Here is a 23,536-nt window from a genome sequence, read left to right as displayed (position 1 = left end):
ATAAAAAAAATTACATTTTATTGGAAAGTGCACCTAGGACCTTTGCACCCTAGGTGACTGCCTAGGTTTGCCTAATGGATGGGCCGGCTCTCTGCGTGCGTGGTGAACATTGTATATATGTTGAGAGAACCTAAGGCCAGTGAAATGATACATATAGTTCTATCATATACCAACCACAGGAGATGGGGGAATCCCTGGTGCCATCAGACAACTAACACACTAAAACACATACCAACCACACTGATTCAAAGTTCCTTTAATATCAATAGGACACTTTTTACATACAGTTGTATAAAATATAAAAATATAAATACTGTATATTTAAAACTTTAAAATACATCATATAATTAAAATACAAAAAAGGGAAACTGCAGTAAAGTACAATAGCTTTCAACAAAAGGACATTCTCTTCTTCAGCCGTATTATTTGTGTCGGCAATCCAACTAAATAAACCTATGTGACGTGTAGATCCTTTATTATGTATGATGTGATTGAAATTATATCATCTTCATAAAAATCATTCTCATAGTAATGATGGGTGTGGGGCCAATCCCCTGTGTGTCATGCAGGTGTAGTGAAGTGCATTGCTAGACATAAGTTAACACAGCTGAAGAAGAAAATATTTGTTTGTTGAAAGCTATGATACCTTGTGGCATTTTCCCTTTCAGTATGTTAATTGTATAGAACTATATTTTATTTATGCAACTTATTTAAAAAATTTTAAATGTACAGTTATGTTTCATATAATTGTATGTGGTTAGTGATAACAGACTTAACTGCCCATCGTTGAAGTAAAATCGTTGAAAATGAAATTAGAATTTAAAGGAAATCTAAAAATAAACAAGAAAAAAATATTAGATATGTTTTGAATACTGTATATGATAGAACTAATATGTGTGGTTTTGTATATATACTCTCAGTGATCACAGTGTATACAAAATGGTACAAAACAGTACATGTACAATTCACTGAGTGGATATACACACAAAAATTAGTTTCCACCTACCTAATACCCATGTTGGGCCACCATTCACACGGATAACAGCAGCTATTTGCCTAGGCATTGATTCCACTAGTGTCTAAAGACATCCATTTCACTTCCCATTCCAAAACATCCCACAGGCATTCAATTAAATTGAGGTCAGGTGAATTTGGAGGTCATTTAAGATGGGCAATACAGACCCAATGACACAGCACATTACTGCCGTGGAAGATCCCATTTCTGTCCAGGATAAAATGCAACAAGGTGGGTTGCACATGGTCTTCTTAGAGCTGCTGGTAGACATCTCCAGTGAAACGTTTCATATGCACCAGGAATCCTAGTTCTTGCCAGCAAAGCATGCCCCATATTAAGCAAACACCACCAGCTGCCTGCAAGCTATGCAACATAGTCCATTACGGATGGAGTGGTCACAGTTCAGTAATCACTGAGTGTATATATAATATATATACAAGAGTATTTTATATACAGGTGTCTCCTGTTAGCACTATTAAAGTACTATTAAAGAGGGTTGTAGGAAGCACTAAGTGAATCAGCATTAAGTGCAGACATTTATCTATGGGAAATGATGTAAATAATTTTAACTGTTGGCATGACCAGTATTTCTGGCTGATTTTATTAAACTTTGAAAAAAACATTTAAATTTTTAAATATAAACTTTAAATTTATAAATCTTGCTAGAGAAATTATCTTAAATTTCAGAATTTTACATGTATAGTGCATATACACTGTCTTACCATTAATATTGGACACCTTCTTCTTCTTCTGGTGTTATAACCCAAGGTGGGTCTTAGCCTTCTCAACAGTGTTCCACCAGTAAGCCCTCCCAGAAGTCAAACTTCTCCAACCTCTTATTCTCGTGACCTTTAAGTCCTCTTTACGTCATCCATCCATCCATCTTTTCCGCAGTCTTCCTCTTGCCCTCCTTACCAGTAGGTTTCCATTTTATTATCCTCTTAGTTGTTCTGCTGTCATCCATTCTCATAACATGTCCCAACCAGGCAAGTCTCTGGCTCTTCACAAATCTGACGATGTCCACACCCTGAATAAGATTGTCAAGTTCATGGTTCATTCTGATCCTCCAGGATCCATCGTCTTGTATGGGCCCAAAGGCTTTTCGCAAAATTTTACGCCCGAACACTCTCAACAACTGCTCATCTTTATTTGTTAATGTCCAAGCTTCACAACCATATGTTACAACTGGTCTAATGAGACTTTTGTATATTCTTAATTTTAAATGCCTGTTCAATAAATACTCTGAACTTCATTAGTTTTTCATGTGCCTAGAAACATCTGTTTCCACTCAGGATACTTGGCTTAATTTCATTAGTAATAGAGTTGGACTGGTTTATCTGTGAACCTAGATAGGCAAAATTTTGAACATGCTCAAACGAGAAGCTGCTGGTTCTTAAATTTTCTGTGTTATCTGCTGTTCTCTGGACTTCCATATATTTTGTCTTTGCTTCATTTATCCTAAGTCCTCTTCTTTGTGCTTCACTATTCAGCCTGGCCACTGTTTCCTCCAGTGTTCCTTTAGTCCTACTAATAATAGCAACATCATCAACATATGCACAGACCTGCACTGTCTTGGTGCTTATGTGTTCAATCACTTCTAATTTTCTGACAGCCGCCTCTAAAACCAAGTGAAATAACACAGTAGAGAGTGCATTGCCCTGTCTAACACCAGCATTAATGTCAAAGGGAGTCAACTCATTGTCAATTCTCACCACTGCTTTAGAGCCAGCCAGGGTTGCTTTTATGAGCCTAACAATCTTTGTGTGTATGCCCAGAAGGAGATCATTTATCATTCCTCTCTGTTGAGTGAATCAAAAACTTATTTGAAATCTACATATAGGTTAAATAAGTGTATATTATACTCAAATGCTTTTTCCCGTATCTGCCTCTAGATGAAAATCTGGTCAGTTGAGCGATTAGGTCTGAAACCACACTGATATTCTCCAATGATTTTCTCTGCGTATGCTGCCAGTCAATTATAAATAACTCCCAACAAAACACCTACATTGGATGCCTACATATCTACAAATAACCATTATTCACTGGAAAACTAATAATGTGTGCTGAAAGACATTATTTATTTTCCTATGAATAACATGACCTTTAGCCTTTATGACAGCCTCCAGTCCTCATGGAACACTTTACAACCAATTTTTGTAAATGTGTTTTCATATTTTCTGCCATTCAGCCTTCAAATTGGCAACCAATTGAGCTTTGTTTTTTTGGGCAATCTCTCCTCACATACATCTGGTGAACCAATTAATTGCAGGCCAGTGCTCTGGGCTCTCCAGTCCAACTTTTCGATGCTTAAACCAGTCTGTCACAAAGCAACAGTATGACATGAAGTGTCTTGCTGCTACAGGTATGGACTTCCCGACACACTTCCATAATGTAGATAAAACATTCTTGTCCAGATATTTAGATAGACCTCAGCCATCACAGTTTTGTTCAAAACAACTAATGGTCCATTTTTGGCCTGGGACCATTAGTTGTTTTGAACAAAACCATGAATGTAGGTAGCTTTCTTTTGGTACCCATCACATCCATGCATGACCATCAGACTGTACCATGACTCATCATTCCAAAGTACAGATTTCCTGTAGTCTGTAGTTCAAGAATGGTGGGCCTTACATCAAGTTAGATGGCTTCTGCTATTAGTCACTGATTAGTGGCTTTTAGATGATGCATGACCGTTTTAACCCATATCAAGCAGTGTCCTGAGTGCTTTACTGTTGTTGAGGTGTGCCCAATCATCTCACTGAGAGCCTGTATATGTTGCAACAATGTTAACTTGTGTTTCGAGAGGACAATTCTTTGCACTGCTCTGGATCATTTTGTGATTGTTTCAGCACCAGTCTGCTTCCACTTGTGGATCACATCACCAGTCATCGACCTGGAGATCTTCAATATTGTTGAAATATCACATACATGCCAGTTGCTTATGTGATACCCTATTATTATTCCTGGCCGAAAGCCTGTTAACTCAGAGAAAATTAACTCAGAAAATTTTACTCCTTAGCACAAAAAATAACTTTTGGTACACAAACAGATAGCTGTCAGTTTCTCCTTGTCATAAATTGGAAATGCTTTATAGCATTTACAGTTTGGCCAGAAATTCAGCCATTTTTCTCATTAATTACAGTATTAATTAAAAGCCAATTCTTAATAGCAAATTCAAAGAAATAAGTTCAAGGCAGAACTAAAACATTTGGAGTGAATGGATGGGTGAAATGGGAAGGTTTTTTTTTTTTTTTTTTTTTGTGATGCTATATAAGCTTGCTTTCTTGCATCATATGCCCTGCTAATGCTAAGGCATGGATGGCGAATTACACTTTATTGGACATTGAAGAGCATTAAAAAAAATTTTTTTTTGATAGGCATTTCTTATTGCCTTAGTGTGTTCCCCCAGACGATCTCCCCCAAACAAAATGCCATCTCAAAGATCGTCTGGGGGAGCACACTAAGGCAATAAGAAATGCGGAGTATGGTAAGTCCACCGTGGCAGAGCATTTTTGGGAGAAGCAGCACCAGATCTCGTCGGACGATGCTATCATCACCAATCGGGCGCATAAGTTCTGGGACCGCAAGCGGCTCGAGAGTTTGCGGATCTGTTCCACAGTGAACATTAATAGAGATAGAGGAACGCGGATCCATCCCCTCTTCGAGGCTACTATCCTCAGAAGGGATGAACGGTTCCATATGACCCCACTCCCGAGCCACTTCCAGTTCCATAACACAAGAGAACGGAACACATGGGAATGAAACACGTGATGAGTACCGTGAACCTGCTGGTATTTAAAGATGTGCCGCAGAACAAAGAAAATACCGCTGAAGAAGAAGGCAGGAGCCTTTGAAAGCTATGGTTTTATTGCTTTTAATTTAGTATATTTTAATGTATTTTATGGTTTTATTGTTCTTAACCCAGTATATTTTAATGTATATATTTTATATGTATATTTTATATATTTTAGTTGTAAAGTTAAATATAATTTATTGTAAATACAGGCAAATATAATTTATTATAAATACATAGTTATCAAGATTCCAGTTTTCGTTTTCGTTGTGTTTTATTTCTACATAAGGTTGGTGGAAAACATTTAAAACTACAACACCTTAACCATAATTATGAAATCCTTGGATTCAGGGGAGGTCCCTGAACACTGGAGATATGTGAATGCATTCCTAATTCACAAAGGGGTGATCAAAGGTAGCATGAATAATTACAGATCTGTTAGCTTACCTTCTGACAGGGCAAATAATAAAGTCACTGGTTAAAGAAGTAATGCAGTATCATCTAGACAAAGCTGAAATTATACTTCAGACAGCATGAGTTTCTTAAGTTAAAATCTTGTCTGACCAGTTTGATTAGATAATACAATGTAGTCACAAAAAAACTGGAAGCAAAAAATAATTTTGATATCATATATTTGGATTTCAGAAAAGCTTTTGATGCTGTTGCACATAAAAGACCACTTTACAAATTTGAGTAGTGTGACATTAAGTGCAAGTGGTAGCACTTTGCTTATTGGAGGCTTGAAGTGGTGGAATCCATATTTAGTCTCCAGATCTAAGTTCCAGTCACCCCTTCCCCATCTCTTCCATCATGCAATATGATTGATGACTTTTGAGGTTATGATGAACATCGTGGCGAGATCTAATCTTCCTTACATTTCGAAGGTACAGCTCTAAAACGTGTTCGCAGGCCGGCCGCTAGTTACTACACCTGACCGAACCTATTGGTAACTCTAGGAGGCTTCTAGATCAGCTAGTGTATAATCTTGCTACCTCTATGCTGCCAGATAGTGACTGGAGGGAGTCTGAGTAGTGTGCATGTGGGGGGGCATTGTCGAGGCCAAGTTATGTCAAGGATATGGGTATATTCTTACCATGTGTACGCCATGTCCAAAAATTTCATTACTTCATACAGCATGTCCCACCCACTTTTTCTTACTATTGATTGAATACACCATGAACTGTCAAACTAATAGAGTAAGCTTATCTGCGAAAATATCTAAACCTCCCAAACACTTCCTAATTATTTCACAAATACACATGGTATCAATTCTTATTTCAACGATGTCCATTTCCACTTGCAGTTTGCAAGTGGAAATGGACAGTTATCGGTTGTTTCAACTACTGCTCATCTCAGTTGCCAAAATTATTCGCTGTATGATTCCTTTCGCCTCAAAGGTGGTACTTGTGCATATGTCCGTTCTGATATTCCCTGTCAAAGACTTGGTAATTTGGAATCTTCTCTGGCTTAAAATCTCTCGACCTCATTGTGTCAAATTCATCTGTTGTCTCTACCGTTCTCCCAATTTCACTAATCACTTGGAGCTCTTTGACTTCCTCTCTTTGCAACTTGACTTTCTCCAGTCCACCTTTCCTAAAAGTGAGGTAATTTTCCTTGGTGATTTTAATGTTCACAACTCCAGCTGGCTTCCATTTTATAGTCACACCGGCCCAGCTGGTCGAGATGCTGAGGCTTTTGCAATTACTAATGACCTTGCACAGATTGTTCATTTACCTACAAGAAAACCGGACAATCCTAACCATACAGCCAACACGCTTGATCTTTTTCTCATGTATAACCCTTCTAAGTACACGGTCGAAGTGAGAGATCATTTCGGCACATCAGATCACAACTTGGTTATTGTCTGTTCTCCAATGGAGCCTTTATCTCATGGCTATTCCCAACCTCATATTGTTTTGCATTACAAGAATGCAAAATGGGATTACCTGCGAGATTTATTTTCTTTTTTTCCTTGGTCGGATTACTGTTTCAAAACTTCTGATGTCAACATTTGCTCAGATCACGTCGGTAAAATTATTCAGCAGGAATGGAATCCTTTATCCCACACTCCACTTTAAAATCTTGTCCTTTATCTAAACCTTGGTTTTCCAATAAATGTGCTAACTCTGTTCAAGAGAAGAATGTTCATATCGTAATTGGCTTGTTTCTAATTCTTTAGTTTCATTTTCTGCCTACACCAAAGCTCGCAACAATTGTAAAGCAGTTATTAATCAGTCCAAACTAGAGTTTGAACAGGCTAAGAGTAGAAAACTTGCTTCTTGCTCTAATGGTAGCCGAGCATTCTGGTCTCTTGCCAAAGCTATTGGCTGCAACTTTTGCCCATCTCTGCTCCCACCTCTGTCCAAACCAGATGGTTTTGTTGGCACGTCAGCAAAGGATAAAGCTGACCTGCTAGCATCCCATTTTTCTTCCAACTCATGTATTAATGATCTTGGTAAAACACCCACCATTACCAACACTCCATTCAATGCCTCCTGTGGTCTTCTGTCAAAACAATGTCAGAAGGATTTTGACGAATCTTGATGCTAAAAAAGCTTCCGGTGCCGATGGCATTTCTCCACTTGTTCTCAAAACTTGTGCTCCTGAACTTACTCCTGTTCTTTGCTGCCTTTTTTCACTTTCTTATTCCAAAGGTGTTTTTCCTTCTGCTTGGAAATTTGCTTATATCCAGCCAGTTCCTAAAAAGGGTGACAAATCCCTCCCATCCAATTATTTTTCCATTGCAATTACTTCTACTCTTTCTAAAGTAATGGAGAAATTAATTAACCGTCAACTCTTAAACTACCTAGAAACCTTCCGTCTGATCAACGATCGCCAGTATGGATTCCGTCAGTGTCGATCCACTGGTGATATTCTGGCTTATGTTACCCATTTATGGACTAATTCAATGGAAAAGTTCGGTGAAAGACAAGCAGTTGCTCTTGACATCTCAAAAGCTTTCAATCATGTTTGGCATAAAGGTCTTCTAAACAAGCTTCCATCTTATGGTTTTCCAACTATTTTTTGTAATTGGTTATCTGTTTTCTCTCTGATCGCTTACTGAGGTGATGGTAGATGGCTCTCTGTCTTCTAACTTCTCCACTAATGCTGATGTCCCCCAAGGTTCAATTCTTTCCCCCACTCTTTTCCTCTTGTATATTAATGACCTTTTTCCATTGACTGGAAATCCTATCCATAGTTTTGCTGATGATAGCACATTGCATTCCACTTTCCATTTTGAGAAACCTTGTCCTGCTCAATCAGCTTTAACTTCTCGAAAATCTGCTACTAATTCCTTAAATGCTGATCTCCTGGTAATTCTTCTAAAACTCAGTAGTAGTAGTGGCATGTGATGCAAGAAAGCAAGTTTATGTGCTTATGCAGCATCAGCCAAAAAAAAAGTATTCTTCTGCTCCTATGCTTATCTTTGGTGACACTCCAATTTCTAGGCAAAATGATGTATCTCTTTTGGAGATTACCCTGACTTCTAATCTCTCTTGGCACAAGCATATTACAAATATTGCTTCCTCTGCATCTAAAAAACTTGGTTTTCTCTTTCACTCTCAGCGTTACTTTTCTTCTAAACAGCTGTTCACTCTTTACAAATCGCAAATTCGCCCCATCATGGAATATTGTTCCCGCAACTGGGGCAGGTGCCCCCAAAACCTCTCTCAGGCTTCTTGATTCTGTTCAGAAGAGGGCAGTTAGGTTAATTAATGAATCATCTCGAACAGAGTCTCTCCACTTGCTGTCTCATAGACATACTGTTTCTGCTGCATGCCTGTTCTACAGATACTTCCATGGCAGTGTTCTTCTGAATTGGCTTCTATAATTCCCGCTCTCTTTCAGAACAGTCCGAACACGTGCCGCCACCAGCCAACATTCATTTACTGTCCAACTCGAAACTCATAGAACCAGCTTTTCATCTTCCTTGTTTATTCATTCAGCTGCCGTTTTCTGGAACAACCTTCCTTCATACCTATTTCATGAAAATCACAATCTACAGAAGTTCAAGTCCAATGTCGATAAATATCTTCTTTTGTCTCCTCAACCTCCAACCGAAGCATGGTACTAAGTACTATTGGTTCTAATACCTCTCGTGTTTGGGGTTTACATAAACAAAAAAAAAAAAAAAAAACGTTACTGCTGTGGATAAAGGGATGGTTGAGTGGGAGAAGAAAGAGTGGTAATCAATGGAAGCTGCTCTTTGTGGACTAATATTATTATTGGAATCCCACAGGGTTTGATGTTAGGCCCACTGTTGTTTTGTACATTTGTCAGTGATATTGATGAAGGTATATCAGGCTTCGTGTTGAAGTTTGCAGATGAAAAAAAGTTTGGCAGGGTTGTTAAGGAAAGCAGTGTCCTACTGCAACAGGATCTAGAAAATTTGGGCAGATGGGCTGAGAAGTGGCAACTGAAGTTTAACATTGATAGATGCAAAGTACTGCATGTGGGTAGCAGTAACCCCAGAGTAATGTACCAACTGTGTGGTACAACAGTCAGGCTAGTGGAAAATGAAAGAGACCTGGGGGTAATTGTGCAGTCAAATATGAAGTTCTTTGAGCAGTGTAAAAGGCTGCTAGGTCAGCTCATAGAGTTTTGTCAGTGATATACAGGAATTTTGCTAGTAGGGATAAGGAGATGATTATCGCATTGTATAAGGCAATGGTCAGACCACATCTTGAGTACTTAGACTGCAAAGAGGTCTGGCAGCCTCATACTAGGAAAGATGTAGAGCTGCCAGAATGAGTGAAGAGAAGGGCAATGAGATTGGTGAGGGGAACAATTGGTGCTCTTACCAAGAAAGGCTTCACTTCTGTAAATTGAAGCATCTGGAGACTAGACACCTGCAAGGTGTTTAAGGCTTTGAATGGATTGTTCAAGCTCAATACTGATGGGATTTTTCCTCTTCCTCAGACTACACACATGAGGGGGCACAAATTCAAATTGAGGAAGGATGATTGGCCACTCACACACTAGCAAAACTTTTGCGGATTTCTTGTATGATTATTTTCAACAGCAGCATTTCAGAGAAGCAACAAGAGGAAGCAATACTCGTGATCTGGTTATCAGCAGTGATTCTTCATGCATGAAGAATCTGCAGGTAAAAGACCCACAGGGTGGAAGCAATCACAGTGTACTAATGTGGGATTTAATTGGAGACCTAACATAAAGACAATGTAGAGACATAGAGATGTAATGGTGATACAGTGGTCTCAGACAATTTTTAAATTTTGTGCAATGGGACCATTTGATGATGTTACTAACGGAAAATTCTAAATGGGAAGTAATCGGGGAAATTATCAAAGAAGTTACTAGGTTTTCATACCAATGAAGAAATACTGTTCAATTCTTAGACTTAAATGGATGTCAGATGAACTATTGAGACAGGTGGCAAAGAAGAGAAGAGAAGAAAGAAGATACATATAAATTATCAGGTATACAGAATCCTATAGTAGATATAAATTAGCGTGTAATAAAGTCACAAAGGAGGTTAGGCAAGCTAAGGCAGATTATGAGAAGTCTCCTGAAAAAGAATGCAAATAAAAATAGCAAAGACTTCTATGCTTATTTAACATTAGAAGGAAGGCTTTGAATCAAATTGGGCCACTTGATGTCAATGGGTTAACTATTGATGAAGCTGTTCAGGTTGCAGACAAAATGAAGTATTTTGCATCTACATTCACACATGAGGAATTCTTTAGAGAAGGGGATGCCAGAAGTTTATCACACTTTAACGAGGAACTAAATGATGATAATGGAAAGGAAAGTGGAGGAGAAATTGTTGAAGGTGGACATAAATAAAAGAAGGCACCTGGGGTGGATGGAATCTATCTAATTATATTAAGGGAGGCAGTAAAGGAGGTAAGCAAACCCTTAGCCATAATTATGGGAGCATCCTTGGATTCCCTGTGGACTGGAAATTCATAAAGGGGGATCAGAAGGTGACATGGGTAATTACAGACTTAACTGTTAGCATTATTATCCTTGTTCCAGGGATAATAATGGAATCACTTTATGGAATTAAAGAAGTAATGCAGATCATCTGATAGGCATGCAGTTATACCATAATCACAGCATGGATTTGTTAAAGGGTGGTCTTGTTTAACCAATCTGATAGGTTACTATGATGCAATGACCAAGGAACTGGATGTAAAAAATAATTTTGACATTAGCATTAGCATTAGTAGAGGCATTTAATGCAAGAAAGCAAGCTTATGCAGCATCAGCCAAAAAAAAATCATATACAGTACTTGCATTTCACGAAGGCTTTTGATACTGTTGCACATAAAAGACTGATGTACAAACTGGAGCAGTATGGCATTAAGGGAAAGTTACTGCAATGGATAAAGGGATGGTTAAGTGGAAGAAGACAGAGTAGTTATCAATGGACCCTGCTCTTCATGGACTAATGCTATTAGTGGAGGTCCCCAAGGTTTAGTGCTGGGCCTATTGTTTTCAATATTTATCAGTGATATTTATGGTTTATCTGGCTTAATATCTAAGTTTGAACATGATACAAAGGTTGGGAGGGTAGTTAACAATCATCAGGATGAGCTACTGCAACATGATCTAGGAAAATTGGATTGATGGGCTAATAAATGGCAGTTGAAGTTTAACATTGACAAATGCAAGGTACTGCATATGGGTAGCAGTAACCTCAGAGTAAGTTATCAACTGTGTTGTACTACACGGTGTGGTACTACAAATGCAAGGTACTGTATGGGTAGCAGTAACCCCAGAGTAAGTTATCAACTGTGTGGTACTACACTAAGGTTAGTGGAGTATGAAAAAGATAATTGTGCAGTCAGACATGAAATTCTCTGAGCCATGCAGACATGTTGCCAGGACAGTTCATGTTGTTTTTTCAATTATATACAGAAACTTTGCTAGCAGGGATAAGGAGGTATCCCTTTATATAAGGCCATGGTAGGCTGCACCTTGAGTACTGTATACAGGTCCGGAGGCCTCACTTTAGAAAGCATGTAGATCTGCTGAAATGGGTGCAGGGAAGGGCAACATGGCTGGTGAAGGAAACAAAAGAGTCACTTACCTAGAAAGGCTTTAATTCTGCAAATTTCAGCATCTTGAGACTGGGTATATGCAGGGAAATCTGATTGAGGTGTTATAATCCTTTATTGGATTGAATAAGTTGAATGTTAATGGTATTCCTCTACTTGCTGAGACTACACATGCAAGAGGCCATAAATTCAAGTTGAGGAAGTATGGTTGCAGGATAGATGTCAGTTAGTTTGCCTTTAGCTAGCAGGTGGTTGATCGTTAGAACAGGCTTCCATCTGTTGTTGTGGAAGTAGATGGCTTGAATTAAATTCATGGAAGAACTAGACAAGCTATTAGAGGGAATGAATAGGTGGAATGGGAAGTTTAATATTTTTTTTTTTTTTTTTTTTTTTAACGTTGCTAGCTTGCTTTCTTGTATCATTTGCCACTACTAATGCTAGCATTTTCTTATTTTGGGCCTAAGAATTTACCCCAGAATTTTCTGCACATACTTTTGAGGCACTGTATGGGCAATCTTGTTATGTATACAGTGAGAGATATCATAAAGATTGTTCCTGTAAATCTGAGTTGGCCAACTTAAAGGTTCTTCAAGAAATCAGGTTTGGATTCCTGAATGCCAAGATATTTTTGTAAGAAATATAATTTAATACCATACAGTATTTTATATGCACCATAACCTCAAATTGGAAAATTTTACAAATAAAAAAAATTCCAGTAATCAAGAAATTACTTTGCGAGTAGTTTCTTTAATTATGTTATGTGATAACATTCTTAATGTTGCTGTAGCTTCATGAAATGGTGTATTTTTCAATGTCAGTCTAACACTGTGTTGTACACGTAGCTACTGTTATTTCAAAACATACCTTGTATAAAATTGAAATGAACAGGTTTTTTTTAATATTACTACTCTTTTTTATAAAAACCTGATACCAGAGTTGCATGCAGCACTTAAATCTGAAATAGATTTGTTGATCCCACCCCTGTTATTTTCTCTCATTCATGTATTTTTAATACTTTATGACATTAATTTAGTTAAATAAACTTGATCTTAACATTTCTGTAAATGCATTCTATAACTTATTTAAAGTGTTGCATTTTGTGACTCTCTTTTAAACAGTGGAATATTCTGATGTAATTTGTTTGCTATGAAATTTTACTTATTTGTTTGTAAAGATTAGGTTATAATTTCTTTTTTTAGTGGTTTTTGCATGATCAGATATCCACAGACCCTGAAGAGAATTTAGCTTGTTACAAAAGCCGGGCAGATTATTTTTACTTCACTCATAAATATTCTGAAGCAGCCAAAATGTATAAGAAATGTTTAGAGGCATCAGAATCATTAACTTTTTCAAACACTGCCATAAGGAGAGACTATATAGAAGGATTATCACGATCCCTATTGCATGGTGGACATATAAAGGAAGCTCTGGAATATGCCCTGAGTTTAGTAAGTTTTCTTATCGTTTCAGTCATTATAACATTATTAATAAGAATAGCTGCTTATCTAGAAGGTTGGAATTAATGTTTAATACATCCAGCTTTAAAGTTAATCATTTTGTAAATAGCATATCAGATATTTTTAAGAAAGTTGCACTTTTGAATATCTAACCTGCAGGTTAGATATTCAAAAGTGCAAGGATTTAGATAAAGGTTACTTAGTTTACACAGATGGATACAGGTCAAGAACTAATGCAGGTTCTATATTGGTGTAAATACACCATAGTTTACCCATAAGTTTAACTACATACGTAGTGTAATGGCATCGTTTAGATTTTATCTCATATTGTGGCTGCCTTCACAACAAGATACCAGGTATTGCTCTACATCAAATAAATAACACTTCTCTAGTAGAGGAGACTACTGTTATTTATTCTCAGTGGGCACCACCACCCAGATGCGTTTCAGAGCTTGTTGGCTCACTCATCAGTGGGCGGGCAGGTACCCTGGTAATGCAGACATGCCATCACGGTTGCAAAGTTAATTCCACAATATGAGAGATGCCAAATGGTGAAGATAATGATAATATTTTGAAGACTAAATTCTCAAGGCATAATACGTTATGGGTTGAGATTAACTATATAATATCGGTGTAAATGCACCATAGTTTACCCATAAGTTTAACTACATACTTAATGTAATGGCATAGTTTAGATTTTATCTCATATGGTGGCTATCTTCACAACAAGATACCAGGTATTGCACTATATCAAATAAATAACGCTTCTCTAGTAGAAGAGACTACTGTTATTTATTCTCAGTGGGCACCACCACCACCCAGACGCGTTTCGGAGCTTGTTGGCTCACTTGCCCACTGATGAGCAATCCAACAAGCTCCGAAATGCATCTGGGTGGTGGTGGTGCCCACTGAGAATAAATAATAGTAGTCTCCTCTACTAGAGAAGCATTATTTATTTGATGTAGTCCAATACCTGATATCTCGTTGTTGAAGGTAGCCACAATATGAGATAAAATCTAAACGTACGTTACACTACGTATGTAGTTAAACTTATGGGTAAACTATGGTGTATTTACACCAATATTATATAGTTAATCTCAACCCATAACGTATTATGCCTTGAGCATTTAGTCTTCAAAAGGCTCTATATATGTGTTTGTGTGTGTGTCCACACATAGATGTGAGGGTTAAAAGCAACAAATCAGTTTAACTTATAATACACGAATATGATAAAAAAACTAATAATATAAAAACATTTTTATTATTTTAAGTTTGAATTTTTTGTCAATTATTAAAAATTAATTTAATTACTTTTGATTACTGCCATTCTTCCTTGAAAAATTGCAGACACATACACACATATAGTTGCAAAAAGGACTTTTAAATCGAAAACTTAATACACAGTAGAGCTACCTTTCACCTTTGGTATGACATCCTCAACCCTCCTAGGCATGCTTTCCACCAATTTTTTTCTCCATTCCTGTTACAAAATAACTATTTAGGACAATTAACATGTAACAGTTGGAAGAAAGCCATTTTGCCTGATACAGTTCTCCAGTTGACTTCACACATATTCAGTGGGGTTCAAGTCAGCTCTGATCTGGCAAAACCAATTTTTTTATGTTAGTATATGCACCATAACCTCAAATTGGTCCTATATGGCATGGCTTGGGGATACTGACAGCATAGTTGCTAATTTTCCGGATTTACAACAGAGAATTAGTGTTTTTGCTCGATTTTTATCTCATTTCATACTAAGGTCGACACCATAGAGTATCTCTGTCTCTACAGAAACTTTTTATCTGTCTTCCCCTCTCCCCCCAAATTAGGAAAACTGTGTTAAAGTTACAATTTTTTCTTAATTTCGTTAAAGAATGCGGCTGCAGAAACACCTGAGAATAATATGCTGTAATTGTTTGGTTAGCCATATATATAAAAAAAAAAAAAAGAAGTAAACTATTCTGCAGATTTCCATTTTAAAGTTTATTAAAAAGTAATATTCAAGATTTATTTTCAGAGAAAAATTATGTATTTTCAACTCCTAACCTGCATTGCTGATAGAGTTTAGAAATACAAGCCAAAACATCACTCTACCTTGTCAATAAATTAATAAAGGCCACATTCCTTGCCAATCACAGTTACAAAAGATCAATGAGAAACATGTACAGAGATAATACATCATGAATATCAAAAACAAGTGGACAGTAAAACTTTAACATAAGTTTTATACATAGGGTAAAAAAAAAAAAAAAAAAAAATGTTAATGCAAATTTACGTGATGTACAGTTGAAGTGATTAGTACACTGATACAATTCGATAAATTCTTTATGGCCTGAAATAAGTTTTAAATTTATAAGAAGTGGCAAAACCAGGTTAGAGAGTCTATAATGCTAGTGAAATTAAGAACAGAATGACTTTAAATCAAAATATGAATTATATATGTTGTGACTGGAAATTGCTTCTAACTGCATCCAAGCAGTTATTAAATGAACCACATTAGGCAAAACAAAAAAGTACAAAACAAAACAAAACAAAAACATATCTAAACACATACTTCACCGTATCATTTCAGTTTAAACTGTTTTTATCATTAGCACATCAGGGCATTGATGGTTGGTTCACTGGTAATAAGCAGAGCATGGAAAAAATGCAACACTTGGAATTTTAAGATGTTTTTTGTGTTATTTTTTCTGCTCATAGTGAATGTCAATATTTGCTCTTGGCCTGGCACATGGGTATAGTTCCCCTCCATTAATATATTCCTGACTAATGATTATCATTTATATAAATTAATTGTTATGTTACTTTAATTATGTATCCTAAATATTTTGTCTATAATGGAAGATATTTATTAAAAATTCATAATTTTCCATTGAAAAATGTACAAATGTTTAATAAAAAAAATAAATAAATGGCGTGGGAAGTTTTTCTGATCTGCTCATGTGGCCTGCACTAAAATAAATGCTGCATATAAGTTCTTGTAAACACCAACCAAGAACTTATATACATATAGTTGCAACCTCAGATGGTTCTTTAACCACCTAAAATTGTGGTATTTTTGGTGTTCTCACCCCCCCATATTGATGTCAATTAATTTAAGGTAATCACCTAATAAAGTGACCACCCATAAGTGCTCCTTGTTTATTTAAGGTCACTAATTGACCTTAAATGAACAAGAACCATGCTTTTCTGAGATAATTAGGGAAACATTACTTAAAAGTGAAATATATATTACAAACATATCATAATATATACAATGAGTGGGTACTTTGTTAATTATACCTGCCTAATATTCCAGATATTGACTGGAACTTGCGGATTTGGTCACTCGCACACTAGAAAGACTTTTGTGGATTTATTGGATGATGGTTTTCTACAGCAACCTGCTGGAGAGGCAAGCAGAGGGAGTAATACTCTTGATCTGATTATCAGCAGTGATTATTCATGCATTAAGAATTTGTAGATAAAGGAACCACTGGGTGACAGTGATCACAATGTACTGATGTGGGAATTACTTAAAGATGTAACTACCATCAAGGCTAAAGGGAAGGGCTTTTGCTTTTGTAAAGGTGACTACAGGGGTCTCAGACAGTTTTTAAATTCTGTACAGTGAGATCAACCGATGATGTTACCATGTTGAATTCTAAATGGGAAGCCAGCCTTCAGGGACTTAATTTTGGAGGCTACTAGGCTTTTCATTCCAACTAAGAAATACTGTTCGAGGTTTAGGCCTAAATGGATGTCAGATGAACTAATGAGGCTCGTGGCAGAGAAGAAAAATGTACAGGATGCATATAAAGTATCAGGTGACACAGAAGGCTATGGCAGATATAAACTAGTCTGTAATCAAGTCACAAAGGAGGGTTAGGCAGGCAAAGGCAGATTACGAGAAATCCTTGGCAATGCAAAGAAATACAGCAAAGAGTTCTTTACTTATGTAAACTCTAGAAGGAAAGGGATGAATCAGATTGGACCATTTAACATAGACGGGTTGACTATTGATGATCATGCTCAGGTAGCTGATAAACTGAATGAGTATTTTGCATCTACAGTCACACATGAGGAGTTATTCAATGAGGGGAGTGCCAGAAGTTTATCAAACTTTAACAGGGAGCTAAGTGATTTTGTAATAACTGAGAGCAAAGTGGAGGAGTAATTGTTGAAGTTAAACATAACAAAGGCATCTGGGGTGGACGGGATCTATCCAGTTATATTAGAGGTGGCAGCAAAGGAAGTAAGCAAATCCTTAGCCATAATTATGAGAGCTACCTTGGACTCAGGGGAGGTGCCCATGGACTGGAGGTGTGCAAATGTATCACCAATTCACAAAGGGGGTTGAAAAGGTGACACAGGTAATGATAGACCTGTTAGTTTAACTTGTGTTCCGAGGAAAATAATGGAATCACTGGTTAAAGAAGCATTGCAGAATCATCTAGACAAGGCTGTAGTAATAGTTAAGACACAGCATGGGTTTGTCAAAGGGAGGTCTTGTCTGATCAATTTGATTGGATACTATGATTTTTTGGCATTCAGTTCCTTTGTGACCACAAAGGAACTGAATGCCAAAAAATAATCTTTATATAATATACTTGGATTTCAGGAAAGCTTTTGATACTGTTGCACATGGAAGATTGCTGTACAAATTGGAGAGGTATGGCGTTAAGGGTAAGTTGCTACAATGGATAAAGGGATGGCTGAGTGGGAGATGACAGAGAGTGGTAATCAATGGACACTGCTCTTCATGGACAAATGTTATTAGTGGAGTTCCCCAGGGTTTGGTGTTGGACCCATTGTTGTTTTATATATTTATCAATGATATTGATGAAGGTATATTAGGTTTAATGTCAAAATTTGCAGATGATACAAAGGTTGGCGACCATAAAGACAGTATGCTACTTCAACTGGATCTAGATAAGTTGGGCAAATGGGCTGAAAAGTGGCAACTGAAGTTTAACCTTGACAAATGCAAAGTAGTGCACATGGGTAGCAATAACCGAAGAGAAACGTACAAACTGTGTGGTACTACACTCAGGGAAGTGGAAAGGACTTGGGGGTAATTGTGCAGTCAAATATGAAGTTCGCTGAGCAGTGCAGACAGGCTTCCAGGGCAGGTCATGGAGTCTTGTCAGTGATATATAGGAATTCTGCTAGCAGGGACAGGGAGGTGATAATCCCTTTATACAAGGCAGTGGTCAGGCTACACCTAGAGTACTGTGTACTGGTCTGGAGGCCTCATTTTAGGAAGGATGTAGAGTTGCTAGAAAGAGTACAAAGAAGGGCAATAATATTGGTGAGGTTAACAAAGGGGTGCTCTTACCAAGAAAGACTTAAGTTCTGCAAATTGTAGTGCCTGGAGAGTAGGCACCTGCGAGGTGATCTGATTGAGGTGTATAAGGCCTTGAATGTGTTGAGCAAGCTGAATGCTGATGGGATTCTTCCTCTTGCTCAGATTAAGAATCTGAGGGGGGACAGATTCAAATTGAGGAAAGACTTGTAGAATAGATGTGCGGAAATTTGCCTTTAGCCAGTGGGTAGTTGATTGGTGTAACAGACTTCCATCTTTTGTTGTGGAAGTTGTTATAGCCCAAATAAATTTAAGGCTGAACTGGACAGGCATTTGGAACGAATGGAGGAGTGAAATGGGAGGGGTTTTTTTTTTTTTTTTGGCTGATTCTGCATAAGCTTTCTTTCTCGCATCCTATACTTCTGCTAATGCCACAAGCTTCTTGATTAGACCGGGGTTCGAGCCTGTCACCCCCAAATATGGAGGATGCGGAAAGGTCAGGGAATGACCACCGCATGTCCCGGAGCAATATGGCCTTAGTTGCTAATGCTCCTAAAAACCAAATAACAAACAAACAATCTGCTAATGCTAATAGCCAGTATGTCCCCCACACCATTAGCCCTCATAACTGCCTGTATTCATTGTAGCTTGGAATTCGTAAAAGTTATGTCATAGTGAAGCTGGGCCATTGCTTTACTGCTTCCCACAGTTGTTAAAATTCTGAAAAACAATCTCTGCTCCAGTGTGTCATTTCACCGTTGAATTCTTCCTTTTCAAAACCTACAAACATGTAATGTTTGACAGTCATTAAGGATTATAAACAGTTGGGCACAACGTTGATCCTGTAAATGAACCTCTGATTGTACATGTAAAAACTCGATAAGAGGATCTGCAATGCACCTGTGCAGAACAGTTAAAGCAATTTGCATACAAGTTCTGAACAGATGATTGCACCCTCTCACAATTTATATGTAAAAATTAGAGTATTTATTTGTTTCCTACCCTACTAAATTTCCTTTTACCAGACTTTATTGTATAAACTGTTCAAGATATGGCCTTTGGATTCTCCAAAAACATGAAAGGTATTGGGAGTCTACAATCACTGTGGTTTGTGTCATCAGATAAATAATGTTTTTCTAAATAATTCAAATGGCAACATGTTTAGATTTTCATTATAAGCCTTAATTTCATTAAAAAGGTTTTTACAAAACAATACACTCTACTAAACATTTGTTTCCCCAACACTATGCTTAAGACTATTGTTGGTCACTGCAAGGTTAATCCATCTAGCCCTATTTTAATAGTGAACAGTCGTTAACGCATGCAGTGTTTGTAACGAAAATATGGTAAACAATATCTCAATTACTTTAGAGTGCATGTAGTGTTTTCAGTGTCCAAGGTTAAAACAAACAAAAAAAAATATCTTTGAATAATAACAAGTTTCTTTTCCAGTATTTTTTTTTAAATGAAAACCCCAAATACAAAAGGTATTAGAACCTATAGTGCTTAGTACTGTACATGGGTTGAAGGTTGAGAAGGCTGAAGATACTTGTTGACAAAAGACTTGAATTTCTGTAAATTGTAGTTTTCAAGAAACGTGTGAAGCAAGGTTGTTCCAGAAAACAGAAGTTGAAGCAATAAATGAGGTAGAAGAAAAGTTGGTTCTCTGAGTTTGAAGATGATAACTGATTGCAGCACTTCAGAACTGCCAATTCAGAAGAACAGTGCCGTGGAAGTAGCTAAAGAAAAGGCATGCAGCAGAAACTGAACATCTGTGAAATACATTGGAGAGTTTCTCCAATGCTAAGAGATGGGTCATTAATTTACATGACTGCCCTCTTTTGGATGGTGTCTAGAAACTTGAGATCGGTTTTGAAGGCACGACCCTAGATGTGGGAACAATATTTTATGGTAGAGTGTATTTGAGATTTGTATAGTTATTAGTTGCTTAAAAGAACTACAGCAGTGCCACCTGCTTGTTCAGTGGTGACTAGAAATTCGGCACAATTGCATAAAATTATTAAATTGTGACATCACAAGGAAGTTTCATCACTGAATAAGAGCTACTCCATTTATATGGCTGCCATTTATCCCAAGCCTGGATAAATGGTGAGGGTTGACATCAGGAAGGGCATCCGGTCGTAAAATCTATGCCAAAACCAATAGATATGTTCCGGTTAACAAGTTAATCCGACTAGAGGAGAAGAGGAGGATGCAAAGTGTGAATTGGGAACATTGAATGCCGACCCCATATAACGTGGGAAAAGGCGAAGATAAAGAAGAAGAAGATAGTTATTAGTTGTTTAGAGAAGTAACACAAATAGCAAAAAATAAAACAGTTTTTATATGCAGAGGAAGCAATATTTGTAATGTGCATAAACCAGTAGGTTAATTCCTAGTAGAAAAATGTGATCCTGTCAAAAAAATGTGAATGTCATTGAAGACACAGAGAAACAATATACTCTTTCTTGTGAGAAATAAGACAGAACTGAGTTTTTGAGAGATTAAAGTTAACTAAGTTTTCTCTGCTCCAATGAAGAATCACTTAGAGGTTGGCATTTACAGACATTGTGGGGGATATTTGAGAAGTTGAAGCTGTTTATGCAGGACATGGTTTCTCAAATTGGAAGATGAAAAGTAGTGTGCTGTCATTAGTAAAACTATGAATAGTATTTCCAGTTATTCGAAAAATGTCATTAGCATACAAGAAAACCCAGAGGTTTCTTGTATATTAATAACAGTGGGAAGAAGAACTGAACCTTAGGGAATACCAGTATTAGTGGAGAAGCTAGAAGACAGATCTGTCTACCATCATTCATAGTGATCAGTCAGAGAGAAAACTAGATACACAACTGCAAAAAATAGTTGGTAATTCACAAGTGGCGGAACCTTGTTTAGAAGACTTAATTATTTAATTAATTTATTTTTCATTAATTTTATGTGACTACAACAGAAACAGAATTCTAAAGTTAGCCACTTTCTCTTTAGAATTCTGTTTCAACTCGTAACTCACAAAATTAAACAAGTTAACTTTTTGTGCTTCAGTAAGTTTCTGCTGCTTAAATCTGTATCCATGAAAGTATTTTTAAGAACCTTTAATTTTATTAAAGGTTCTTAATGGTATATTTCATAAATTTCTATTAAATGTTCAGCAGACATTAACACAGTTTGATTCTAGAATGAATTAAATGCCTTTAGATCTCAATATTTAACGAAATGCTTCTGCTTGCATTAAATATTAATTTTAGGCACAACCCTTATCTTTCTATGAACTTAAACAACTGATCTGTTTCTCTAAATAACATTGCTAATTTATATATGCTATGACTATCTTCTAGTATAACTCCATGTCCTTTTTATTTATTTTTTAATGCTTCTGTCACTATGACTAGCACAACTAACGATGACGCTGGGTCAGTTGAGTAAACACCACAAATTAATATGTAGTAGTGGCATGTGATGCAAGAAAGCAAGTGTATGAGCTTATGCAGCATCAGCCAAAAAAAAAATCACACCATGCCCTCCAAATGCCTGCCCAGTTCCTCCTTAAATTTATTTAACCTATCAATTTCCACAACGACAGATGGAAGTTTGTTCCAGCAATTAACCACCCGCTGGCTAAAGGCAAATTTCCGCACATCTATTCTACATCTGTCTTTTCTTAATTTGAATTTATGCCCCTTTAGGTTCGTAATATGAACAAGTGGAAGGATCCCATCAGAATTCAACGTGCTCAACCGATTCAAGGCCTTATACACCTCAATCAGATCACAGTGCAGGTGCCTAGTCTCCAGCCACTGCAATTTGCAGAACTTAAGCCTCTCTTGGTAAGAGGATCCCTTCATTCCCCTCACCAATCTTGTTGCCCTTCTCTGTACACACTCAAGCAAATAAATAAATAAATAAGTAAATAAATTTTCTGTTTATACATCCTTCCTAAAATGAGGCTTCCAGACATGTATGCAGTACTCAAGGCGTGGCTTGACCATTGCCTTATACAGAGGGACAATCACCTCCTTTTCCCTGCTAGCAAAATTCCTATATATCATTGACAAAACCCCATGACCTGCCCTGGCAGCCTGTGTGCATTGCTCAGAAAACTTCATATCTGACTTCACAATTACTCCCAGGTCTTTTTCATTTTCTACCACCTTAAGTGTAGTACCACACAGTTGGTACATTTCTCTGGGGTTACTTCTACCCATATGCAGTACTTTGCATTTGTCAAGGTTAAACTTCAGTTGCCACTTCTTAGCCCATATGTCCAAATTATATAAATCCTGTTGCAGTAGCACACTGCCATTACTGTCATTAACAACCCCGCCAGCCTTTGTATCATCTGCAAACTTTGACACTAAGCCTGATATACCTTCATCAATATCATTGATAAATATACAAAACAACAGAGGACCCAACACCGAACCCTGTGGGACTCCACTAATAATATTAGTCCATGAAGAGAAGCACCCATTAATTACCACCCACTCAACTCCTTTTCTCCCACTCAACCATACTTTTATCCATAAAACATTATTTTATGGAAAGTAGCAAGTGTGGGAAACATGAATAAGCAAACAATGAACAATGTGAAAACCTTAGCAGAGTTGCAGGTTCCAAAATACTGAAACTGGCACATCTGGCACCGACTATTATGGCACATTCCAAGTCAGATCTTTCTTATTGCCCATTCTTGCACTGAATTTGACATATACTCAATCCCTATCCATCTACTTTATATGGTATTAACATGTGATGTTACTGAAAGAGTACTCCATTTCACAAAAAGGAGTAGGTGTACCTAATAAAGTGGCCCCTTGAAGTATAACACTACTCTACTAAAAGTATTTAGATACTCTCCCTTCTATGTTGCAAATTACCCAAATGAGATGTGTGTAATTCAGGAAAAGTATTAAGAAGTGTGCAAGCAATAGCAGAGTCATCACAAACAAGTAGAATGGTTTG

At 37.1% G+C, this 23,536-nt stretch overlaps 1 protein-coding gene across 2 annotated transcripts in view; it reads left to right on the top strand.

The window, feature by feature from the left end:
• The window catches only part of LOC150081050 (uncharacterized protein C8orf76-like), a 95,395-nt gene that overhangs the window by 4,238 nt on the left and 67,621 nt on the right, over positions 1-23,536 (top strand). For both annotated transcript variants that reach the window (XM_090381321.1, XM_090381320.1), the window contains exon 2: positions 13,033-13,281. In XM_090381321.1, the coding sequence (XP_090237447.1) occupies positions 13,033-13,281 (249 nt within the window). The remainder of the gene's footprint in view (positions 1-13,032; positions 13,282-23,536) is intronic.

Source organism: Mastigoproctus giganteus, chromosome 9 (assembly GCF_048544385.1).
Source record: "Mastigoproctus giganteus isolate SK-2022 chromosome 9, ASM4854438v1, whole genome shotgun sequence".
Taxonomy (NCBI): domain Eukaryota; kingdom Metazoa; phylum Arthropoda; class Arachnida; order Uropygi; family Thelyphonidae; genus Mastigoproctus; species Mastigoproctus giganteus.
The sequence above is the reverse complement of the archived record's forward strand: the minus strand, read 5'-3'. Positions and strand labels throughout refer to the sequence as shown.